A 12,219-nucleotide genomic window follows, 5' to 3' on the forward strand; every position below is an offset into this window, starting at 1 on the left:
TATAACAACCCCCTCACACCCCACACATCCCCCACAAGGTTAAACAATTTAATGACTACAGCATGTGTGATTACAAAGGTTAATTATGACAAAGCTGCAGGCTCAGCATCTGGGACCCTGTTAGCAAAACTACAATACGTGTATTTTGTACATCTACTTCTTGCTATGCACATGGCACAGATATTATACATGACACTACTGCATAAAATATACTTCAATGCTTTCACAATACGCACCATAAGAGCTCATTGAAATCAATCATAAATATGTAGGAAACCTGCAAATTTGCTGTGTATTTACGCATAAAATCAATGGGATTGTATTTTTTTTTTTACGTGCATAAGGACGGCTTCACATGGACGTATTTTCACGCATATTACTAAGAGAATGGAACCACTGGTTTCAATGGGTTCATACTCTTCCCCAGTTTTTGCGCATGCATTCCGCACGTATGCAAAAAACACAGGATGCTCTATTTTAGTGCGCATTTACGAACCAAAGGCCCCATAGGAGTCTATGAGGAGTGTGCACTCAATACCTGTGAAATCTTGTGAGGAAAAGAACACATTGGGAACTAATTAGGCCAAATTAACTTTTAGGGACTTATTTACACTAGGGAATTTGCACAGCTAAGTTAACCGCGCAAAAAAACCCACAACTATTAGAACCACTGGTTTCCAATGGAAACATTCAGATTTTAGGTGTGCAAAGAAAAAAAAAATCGCATCTAAAAATTCAGCAACTAAAATTCCCTGCTGCGTGAAAATATAGGTCTTGACCTATCTTTGGTGCGCAAAACGCATAGTGTCCATAGACTCCTATGGGAGCTAGAAAAAAGGGAGGGGGAGGGAGTTCTGCTGCACCGCTAAACCCAGAAGCACTGTGTCCCTGCGGGGATAAAGGGAAGCCATGCAGATGGGGATTCCCTTCATCTCCCCTGGGGTTCCCTTCACCCCTGCGATGAAGGGAACCCCCAGGAAGATGAAGGGAATCTTTGGGGTATCCCTTCATCTCTCCCTCCAGCAGAGCATTTTTTGGCAACATGCCGCTCCCGATCATGTGAATGGGGGATTTTAAAAATCGTCCATTCACGCAATTTTTATGCGTGAGTTTGACACGATTTTTTTTGTGCAGCTAACAGCTGCATGTATTCCACGCCCATGTGAACGCGCCCTAACTTGGGCCCGGCTGTGTCCCGTGCCCTAGTGAAATTGCCCAGCCAGCGTAAATGCAAAGTACAGTAATATGCGCATACGCACGAGTAAAGCCGGCCTTAAAGACCGCCAATAGGAAGACAATGCAAGGCAATAGCGTATTTCAGCCCGTGCATACGCCGCGCATTCGCATTCCGAAATACGGATCAGCCTGTGTGAATGCACCCTACATGCGGGGATATAATGCGGACCAATGCTAATATTTAGGTCATCATGAAAGATTTGATCCACAAACAAGCGAACGCTCGCTGATCGCACAGCCGCCGCAGGTTTACACCGGACAACAATTGGGAATATCTGTCTGATCTGTTGGTTTTCTTCTCCTACAATCACCCTTAAGTCACACAAACATCTTCGTATTCGCCCAAACCTTCTGGTCACACATCCCCAGCCTGGAGCAGTGGGTAAACAGTGTATCCAGGCGCTCCGTAACACACCGCGGGCTGCGCAGGTAACAATAGATGTGCAGGTGCTGGTTGCTACAAACACTGTAACAGTGCGAGCCCGAGAGGTTGTAACTGTATATAGTGTATATGTCAGGAGGCGGTGGAGGTGAGACTGTGTGACAAGTGGCAATGACTGAGCGCTGCACCTGATACGCCGGAGTCCCACAGCGCCAAACGCATTCCATGAGTGGCAGAAACCGAAACCTGTAATTAGCTTCTTCCACCGGACGAAGAGCTCGCAAGCTACTAGACACTCCGGAATAAAGGCCTTTTTGCACGATTATTGTTCAAAAAGCCGCGGCTTTTGAAGCAACGCTTTCTTGGCGTAAATTGCGCGGTTTTTCGCTGTGGCCAAACCCCGAGATTTCCGGCGGGATTCCGCTGTGTGAGAACCCAGCCTGAAAGTAGCGCCACTGCACGCATTTTAGTGCATTTTTCTGTACTTTTCCGCACTGCCGGGGACCGTTCACTTGATTTAAAAGGCTGTGAAGAGTAATTAGTCCCCGGTGTTTTTGATTAGTTCTATGGTACCTTAGGTATGCAAATGCACGCAGAAATACAGCATGTTGTGGGTTTTTTGTGCGCAAAAATGTGAATGAACTAATTAGAAACAATGGGTTCTATTCTTTGCGCAATGAGGCCAGATTCCCACGAGCTTATGCATATTTATGCGCACTTTTTACCTGCATTTTTGTGAGAGGTTTTGCGAATTTGCGCACGCAGGTGTTTTTTTTACTGTACTCTCTGCATGTGAAAATCCTGTGCATTTGTGTGTACTAAAAAAACACAAAGCAATGCTCCCAGCCAATTAGTGTAATATGTTTAATATGTGGACCTAGTACTAACTAACAAACTGGACCAAATAAAGGGGGTGCAGGTTGAGGGGCACTTGGGGAACAGTGACCACAATATAATCAACTTTCAGCTGTCAATCAATAGGAAGCCTTATCAGGGAGTGGCAAAGAAACTAAACTTTAGTAAAGCTAAATTTGATGAGCTTAGAACTACTATCGGTAACATTAATTGGGACAACATCCTCAAAAATATCAGTACAGAGGAAAAATGGGAAAAGTTTAAAAGGATCCTAATCACCTCATGTGAGCAGTTCATTCCCTTTAAATATAAAAGAAACTCAGCTAAAAGGAAACCAATGTGGCTCGACAAGACGGTAAGAGGGACAATAAACGAAAAAAAGAAAGCGTTCAAACCCATGATGTGTGCCGGTTCCAGCCTCCTGATTGGCTGGAATCGGCACGTGACGGGGGCGGAGCTACGCGATGATGCGTACAAGGGGGCGGAGCCAAAATGCCGATGCTGCCGAGCGGAGCCGAAGGGAGAAGAAGGGAGAAGACGGATCTGCGCACGTCTAAAAAGGCAAGAAGACACCGAAATTAGACGGAACCATGGCGACGGGGACGCTAGCAACGGAGCAGGTAAGTGAATAACTTCTGTATGGCTCATATTTAATGCACGATGTATATTACAAAGTGCATTAATATGGCCATACAGAAGTGTATGGACCCACTTGCTGCCGCGAGACAACCCCTTTAAAGAAGATTAAAATCGATAAATCGCCGGGCCCAGATGGATTACACCCAAGGATACTAAGCGAACTAAGTGATGAGTTAGCTAGGCCGCTATACTTAATATTTCTAGACACTATCAAGACCGGTGTTGTACCATTGGATTGGCGCATTGCCAACGTGGTTCCAGTTTATAAAAAGGGGACCAAAAGTGAGCCTGGTAACTACAGGCCGGTAAGTCTCACCTCAGTAACGGGAAAAATTTTCAAGGGGATTCTGAGAGACGCCATCGATGAGCACCTCAAGGAAAACAAGGGAATAACTCCTCACCAGCATGGATTCAGGAAGGGTCGCTCATGTCAGACAAATCTGATCAGTTTCTACGATGAAGTAAGCTCTAAGCTGGACCTGGGAGAGTCTATTGATCTCGTATATCTGGACTTCTCTAAAGCCTTTGACACCGTGCCACATAATAGGCTAATATACAAAATGAGACAGCTTGGATTGGGCGAAAACGTGTGTAATTGGGTTAAAAATTGGCTCAATGATAGAAAGCAGAGGGTGGTAATAAATGGCTCATACTCCGATTGGGCCACAGTCACTAGTGGGGTGCCACAGGGTTCAGTATTGGGCCCCATTCTGTTCAATATATTTATCAACGACCTGATAGAGGGGCTGCACAGCAAAATATCAATATTTGCAGACAATACGAAATTATACAATATAATTAATGCAATGGAGGACAATGTGCGGCTACAAACGGACCGAGATAAGCTGGGGGCTTGGGCAGAAAAATGGCAAATGAGGTTCAATGTTGATAACTGTAAGGTCATGCACATGGGCAGCAAGAATGGATGTTACCAATATTTGCTTAATGGGGTACCGCTAGGGAAAAGTGATATGGAAAAAGACCTGGGGGTACTAGTGGATTATGGATTAAACTGGAGTAACCAATGCCAGTCAGCTGCTGCAAAGGCAAATAAAGTCTTGGGGTGCATTAAAAGAGGTATAGGGGCGAAGGATGAGAACATTATCCTTCCATTATATAAGGCACTTGTCAGGCCCCACATGGAATACTGTGTACAGTTCTGGTCACCGGTGCTCAGGAAAGATGTTACGGTATTAGAGGGGGTTCAAAGGGCAACTAAACTAATACATGGAATGACGGGACTGGAATACCCAGAGAGGCTATCAAAATTGGGACTATTTACTCTAGAAAAAAGAAGGTTAAGAAGCGACCAAATACCCATGTATAAGTACATGAGGGGACAATACAAGGATCTCTCCCAAGATCTGTTTATACCCAGGACTGCAACGGTAACAAGAGGACATCCGCTACGGTTAGAGGAAAGTAGGTTTCATCACCAACACAGAAGGGGGTTCTTTACTGTAAGAGCAGTGAGACTGTGGAACTCTCTGCCTGAGGATGTGGTGATGGCAAAATCCATAGAGGAGTTTAAGAGGGGACTTGATGTCTTTCTGGAGAGGAAGGATATTATAGGCTATAAATCTAAGATTATTTGTTAATCCGGGTTTACAGGCAGGTACGAACTATTAGGGGTTGATCCAGGGAACAGTCTGATTGCCATTAGGGAGTCGGGAAGGAATTTTTTTCCCCAAAAGGGCTAATTGGCTTCTGCTCTTGGGGTTTTTCGCCTTCCTCTGGATCAACAAAACAGGAGGTTAGACAGGCTGGACTAGATGGACATTGTCTTCATTCAGCCTTACCAACTATGTTACTATGTTACTATGTGCTCTTCTCCTGCGCATATGTGCAGGTAAATAGAGCATTCTGTATATTTTTTTGGCGCGACTAAAATGCACACGCAAAATACGCTTATGTGAACGAATCCATCGAAATCAATGAGTTCTATTCTCTGTACATTGCGCAAAACCTGAACGCCAATCACACAAATACGCAGTGCAAATGCGCGCCTAAATGTGCTTACACCGTGTGAAGCCGCCTCAGTCACCCTGTAGCCTGTTGATTATTTCATTTTATTTGGACCCTTTGAAGACCCCCATCCTATGTAAAGTGGGCACATATCTTAGGTGTGCTGCAATATTACAACACGCAATGTTTGCTTTTACCTAAAATGTATGATGGGCCTCAAATGTTCTCACCGTATAACTGTGCTGTGTTGGTGGCAGGTAGTTCAGGAATGCCTGTATCACCGGGAGAAGAGGATGTCCATAGACCTTGTACATGATGATGTGGAGAAACAGTTGCTGCAGGTAAGACCATCTCGCTGACATTACCAAACAGGTTGGCACAACGTTGGCAGTGCCATCCATGGTGGACACGGGTTGACCTAGCATGTTGCACTCAACTTCAGTAGGTCACTTCTCTATTGTAAAGCCATAGCTAGTATTATGCTATAAGATGTGGGTAGAAATGCACCAATATTGTGTCCCAACAAGCTGCTTATGTTGCCTTGTAGTTCGAGTTGAAAGTGGTAATGGAGTCTTGAACATCCAAGGTGTCCCAAATGTATTTGTTGTACATCTGACACCAAGACCAACGTCACCAAATTTTACTATGCTAGTAAAGAACTGACTAGTACGTGTCCCTACATCACCAACCCCCTAAACCTGGAAATGCAAGCTTTCTTCGCTTATTGTAACAATGCAGGACACAAAGACAGAACTGGACTTCACCTATAGCATTTAGCTTTCCCTGGTACTAATGGTGTCTCAAAGCACTCAGATACCCCCAGAACATACACTAGGACTCAATTATGTAACAACAGGACAATTGGAAGAGCAATAATAGGAAGCATGTATCAACACTAGTAGGTAACAAAACTGCAAGAACAAGAACTCCCCAATAGATGACAGGCATAGAGTGGCGATGATAGTCATCTCATAGTACAAATGGATAATGGTGATTGTAGTTGGATAATGGAATGGTTGATGGATGATGTTGAACAGAACAAACTGAAAGTAATTGACCTTAACTTTAGTTGTCCTCCCTAATCTATGCCTACTGCTGTCCCTAACACCAGACACCACTGTCCCTGAATATGCCTCAAGATATCCCTAATGGAAATACTATATGAAACACTCACCCTGACAATCAATGAAAAGGCACTAATATCCAGAGACAAGAAAATCAAAGCAACACATTGCACAAGTCAGAAATATTTAAAGAGAGGCTAACCAATCATGAACTTCGAAATGAGCCTGAGCTGCATAGTGTGGTCAGTAACCCAAACCAATGAACCAGCTATGAGACAGGTGGATAGCAATAAACGGATAGAAGGTGATAAAAGGGCAGGAGCATTCCTGCTGATCTTAAGACTTATCTGAGTAGAAGCCTGATCTCTGATGGTTTGACTTGTTCTACTTTATATCCACCTACTGTTTTCCGTTTGTGATAATATGTGCTTTGTGTTTCATATAGGAAGTGGACTGCATCAAGTCCTGCCAGGAGAGAATGAGAAGGCATCTAGATAAGACAGCAGCACAGCTGGCGTAAGACGTTTTCTGGTCTTTGTATACTTGGTTCTTCAAGCCTTCATAGTACATGCTGTGTGTGTACAGTTATGAAACACAATATCCAATTTCAAAGAATATGCTATAATGTGCCCCAAACTATTTAGGAGGTCAACCTATGACAGCCTTTCAGTTGAGGTACACGGGTGACTGTTGGGCGCATTAGCCTTCGAGAGCCGTCCCACAGAATATGGCCCTGCCCTCATATGCTTTATACCGGAGTGACTGTCATTCAAATGAATGGAGGCGGAGTGGGCAGGGATCATTCTGATCATCTGCCTCCATTCACAGGTGTTTTACAGGAGTCAGACATTGAGTGACTCCTGTTTACATGGGCCAACAGTCACTTGGTTTTTCAGTTCTGCTAAAAACCAAGCAACTCCGACAAATGAGTGGTTTCTTGCCCAATACCCTGTCGGCACCCGCATGTACATGGCACGATTAACACCCGAATTCGCTGTCTCCAGCCACAATAATCGCCCAGTGTAAAGCTACCTTTATTTTCTTGAATGATACAAAATTGCAGATGAGCATACGTGCTTATCAAAAGTCTAGCTCTGGACTCTAGTGAACAAGGAGTCCTAGCGCAGGTTAGAACCTCCAAACATTCTCCCTTTGTCTGTTGTCTGCACAGTACCAAGTCACCTCAACAGACGAGTCATACCCAGTTATCAGGGTTACTTTGCCTTTGAGGATTATCGTTCAAAGCATTCGTTAGATCGAGCGGTTTGCACGATAATTGTGCAGTGTAAACGCATGCAGTGAAAGACCGGTCAGCGATAAATCATTAAACGGATGTTTCATGCAGACCATAAAATTATTGTTGGGCTGCCGCTGCATGACATTGATGATGATGCCTCATGTGCCAGACACCAACTGTGCCCACCAGACCCCATTGACCATTATAGGGGAACAGCAGGTTTCTGTCGTGTTTCTGTCTAAATAGCGCAGCAGGCTACGTTATGTTGGTTGACTCCCTTGAATGGAAACTGCAGGAGGGTTCTATCAGAGCCTCTGACGTGGATGTGAGTGGGGTGTATAGGTCCTCGTACACTGAAGCACTACATCCATGGACCCTTATTTACCTGTAAGTGGCACTCCATGTTGCCTTCATGAGACACGTTATTCTCCTCTAGAAGCAATACCTGCATTATTTGGTAACAGTTGGAAAACCAAGATAAAGTATGGGTTCCATATTACAGACCCATACAATACAGACTGATGGTGAAAGGGTCCTACATCTCCTGACCGCATGGTTACAGGAGCCAATATCACCACCATGGCCTGTAGCCAGCATGGCCAAAGTATAATGTTGCAAACAATCAAGATCTAATGTGGCCATGACAGGACAGCATTGTATAACATCTCCAAAACTATTACAGAGCCCCACGCAAATATTCCCCAATTCTGTATGATGGCATTGTATTGGAGAAGAGGGTTGACATTCTCAGTGGTGACTATTTGGTTGTCACACTCAAGAACTTATGGAATTGTGTTTATTTAATGCAGGAAAGTCTTTTTCTAATAATTGTCTTGATTTGTCTCCAGTTCTAACCGAGCGGCTCAACACGAGCTGGAAAGGGACATCAGTGACAAACAGGCTGCATACCGCATCGATGACAAATGCCAGAACCTCAGGAACAGCTCCGATGGCATCGGCTACTATAGAGCAGTAGAGCACATAGATGCAACGTATGTTAATCTACTTGGAGTTCTAGAATTAGACATTGATTAGGCCCCAGTGGCGATCAATGGCCAAAATGTTGGAACCATCAGCAACCACTGGGTTAAACAGCGCTCGTTCAGTCGTTCTCGGTCACTTATACGGCGAATGTGAACGACTGAACGATTCTCGTTTCAACCAGCCAACAATGTATCTGCTGTATAAACAGGCTGCCCGAGCACATGAGCCAACGATGACGTCACTCGCTCCTTCAAACAAGGATCGGCTTATCTAAAGGGACCCTTAGCTTGTACCGATTTTCAGTTACACTCTTTTCCTCCATCCGTATCTAAAGCTAAACTGCTTTGGTATCGTTAGACCACAGAACAGTGCATTGTGGGAACTCAGGTAAGTTAAACTCTAAGAGCGCATACCGATGGGTGTATGCATGTTACTCATTTTATAACCATACACTCGTCTGGCAGAGACCGCGTATGGCACTGCGCATGCCCGCGTAGCGCACATGCACAGGTATACGCAGTATCACTTCATTTTTTTAAATTCCTCGCTCTGTCTCAGAGTGGGGATTAAGGCAAGATAAGGGGCTGATAGGACTTGTGGTATTCAGAAACTTCTGAAATCGTGGGTTCTACCCAAAACCCGGAAGTTTGTGAGTGCCACTAGTGTTACGTTGAGTAATGCTGAAAGTTTTTTTTGCATACAGCAGCAATCAAAGTGATCTCTTAACTTTTTGGACCACTCTCTGGACTTATTTCTAAGCCCCCTTTTACTTTGGACGATTTAGATGGTTTGCAGGAATCTGAACAATAATCGTTCAGTGTAAATGTCTGCACAATCTGAACTACAAACAATTATTAGTTCGTCATTCAGATCGTGCAGGCATAATAATCAAACAACGATCAGCCTGTGTAAACAGGCAGTCATTCACCTGGGGCGCGCCGGGGTGGAGCCAGGGGAGCTCTCTCTCTCCCCCCTGCTCCCCACCGCAACCCCACGCGCCCCCCGAATCTTTTTGCCCGAGTAGGCAGTTACTCAAAAAAAGTGATACTCGTTCGAGTAATTGCTCTAAACGAGCACGTTCGCTCATCTCTAGAACTGATCATTTTGTCACTGGAGGTCCAGCAATTAACTCTACACATCCTAATCGTTGGTTTCATGATCTTCATATCTAACTGCCTATAACAAACTAGAATGACTCCAAATGATTGTTGTCCCAGACGGCTAACTGAACATTTATGTCCTCCAGTATCTCGGTTCCTGAAACATGGGCCAAGTTCAGCGATGACAACATCTTGAGGTCTCAGAGTGAACGAATGGCTTCTGCCAAGCTCAGGGAAGATGTAGAGAGTCTACTCAACATTACCTCCAACGAGATGTGGAATCAGTTCAACCTCGTGAACATCGCATTTACCACCAGGATCTCTGACACGGCTGATGCCAAGAACAAGCTGCAGAGCCACTTGGTGAAGGTATTACATGAGGCTGTAGAATCAGGGACATATCTATGGGCAACGGTGCCCCGAGCCTCTATACTGCCTGAGGCGAAGGGTAAATTGGTGACCCTCCCCACCACAAAAACCCCCAAGCATTGACAGCACCAATACACAAGATACCCAACACATATTTGAACTATTGAGAAGTGCAATGTGATTTTTTTTCTCACCCATTGCAAATAATGGCTTGTATTTGTATCTGAGTTTTGTGCTTCTCACAACGCACAGGAAACTTGCTCGTTTGAAAGCACCCTTATATTGCCCTCTGTGGTGGCCCCAATGGTAAATATCCAACTTACTTGCCCAATAGTAATAGTAGCCCCAGTAGTAATAGTGACACCCATAGCGGCCCCAGTAGTAATAGTGTCCCCTGTAGTGGCCACAGTAGTAATAGTGTTTCGGGTGGTGACCATAGTACTAATAGCGCCCTCCTATTGGCCTCAGGAGTAATAGTGTTTCGGGTGGTGACCATAGTACTAATAGTGCCCTCCTATTGGCCTCAGGAGTAATAGTGGTCCTCATTAGAGGCCCCAATAGTAATAGTGTCCCCCCGTAGAGGACCTCTAGCCGGGCAACAGCCAGACAAGGATTTAGTTCACTACCACTCTTGTAAATCCGGTCTGGCAGTGGTGGCTGCTGCTGTCCTCACCCCCCCCCCCCCCCATGTGCGTTGTGTGCAGGAACGCAGAAGCTGGCGGGAGAGGTCAGCATTCACAGACTGATTACAGCCGCCACAGCAACGGACTATGAGAGCACGTTAAATGCTTGTCGGGTTGTCTCTGTTTCTATGTGTGGAATGACTTCTTCATTTGGCACAGTGATCAGTTATCTTGGTGCTCTGCAGGACCTAACGATGTAAGAGCCATCAGAAACCCAAGTAGCAGACTCTTAAATAGCTTTTCACTAGAAGGCCTTAGGTGTAACGGCTCACTCACATGGGCATACGTCGCCCACATATTACGTGCATTTTTTTACGCATCTTAGGACTTCTTCAGGTATTTACGTACGCGCTAAAAACAGAGAATAGAACCGATTGATTCAAATGGGCATTTTGCGAGTGCATTTTGCGCGCATGTAAAAAAGTAGGACCTGCTTCATTTTTCTGAGCAGCAAAGGCTCCCACAGAAGTCTATGGCAGGTGTGCAAATACTCAAGGGGAAGCGTGAAACATTGCGCAAAACGCAGGGAAAAGAAGACATCTGGACCTCATTAACTCCACAGAAAGCATGTGTCTAGCGTGAACTAACCATGCGTGCACAAAAAGTACAGTGATATGTGCAGACGCACGCGCAAATCTACCTCTTCAAACTCATTCATGCGCTACGGTGAGCATATCTGCGCATACGCTTGGGTGCTAAAAGCCCATTACATTACATTGGACCGCTCACACCTGCATTTTTATTACGCATGTAAAAATAAAATACAGCATGTCCTATTTTGGTGCCTAAGAGGGCAAAAACACGCGGGCGCATTTGCTAATACACTCACAGCTACAGAGCGTATTGGCACACGCACCAGGTTTTTTTCTTTTTGGACTATTCGAACTTTACTGCGCGCGAGTGTGAGAATAAAAGTGTCAGGATAGGTCCTGCTCTATCTTTCCCGCACGTAGTATTAATGTGTGAGAATGCCCATAGCGGAAACGAAAGAAAGGGTTTTCTTTCGTCCTGTTATGCGGCTGTGAGAATCATGCCAGTCTGTTTAAGCCCTAATACGTACTAAGGGCGGTTCCAGATGGAAAGGTTCTGTACCGATAAGTGTAGTTGCACCTGAAGAAGGCAAATTTCTTCCTCTTCGCTGACCTTAAAACTCCACGCCATAACGCAAAACTTTGAAAAAAAAATGTGAAGATAGGTTCAGCCCGATCATTCCAGCACGTAGTATTCACTACATGTGGAAAAGATAGGGCAAGTCCTATCTTTTCACGGCCGTACAATTAACGGGCGAGAATTGCGCTAGTGAAAACGAAACCACTTAAGTGGATAAATTCATGTTCGTCTAAATAACCCCCAACATAGGCAATGGGAATCCAACATACGCAGCAAATACACATACTACATGCATATCTGCTGTGTATTGCATATTTTATGTGCGTGAAAAGCGCGTGTAACACGCAGGCGACGTACACCCCTGTGAGTCCTAAGACTTCGCTGATGAATGCGATGTGTGTAAATGCCTCACTCTGTCTTTCCTCTTGAAATTTCGTAAGGGCTGAGATATTAGAGAGGCGCAGCCCATGACCAGCGAGCCAAGAAGAGTTACATTCTCAGAACCTTTGGACGGAATTTGTGTGCGTGCCAAGAATGATTCCAAGGGTTTCACAACACTTCAGGCTCCCTGGATGACACCGCCGACGTGTTCATG

General features: G+C 44.9%; 1 protein-coding gene across 1 annotated transcript in view; it reads left to right on the forward strand.

Annotated features, from left to right (window-relative positions):
* Window positions 1–12,219, forward strand: part of TEKT3 (tektin 3) — a 57,725-nt gene that overhangs the window by 20,842 nt on the left and 24,664 nt on the right. Inside the window, exons 3-6 of the mRNA XM_066587751.1 lie at window positions 5,335–5,418; window positions 6,587–6,657; window positions 8,227–8,370; window positions 9,609–9,831. Of these exons, the coding sequence (XP_066443848.1) occupies window positions 5,335–5,418; window positions 6,587–6,657; window positions 8,227–8,370; window positions 9,609–9,831 (522 nt within the window). The remainder of the gene's footprint in view (window positions 1–5,334; window positions 5,419–6,586; window positions 6,658–8,226; window positions 8,371–9,608; window positions 9,832–12,219) is intronic.

Source organism: Eleutherodactylus coqui, chromosome 13, assembly GCF_035609145.1.
Source record: "Eleutherodactylus coqui strain aEleCoq1 chromosome 13, aEleCoq1.hap1, whole genome shotgun sequence".
Taxonomy (NCBI): Eukaryota; Metazoa; Chordata; class Amphibia; order Anura; family Eleutherodactylidae; genus Eleutherodactylus; species Eleutherodactylus coqui.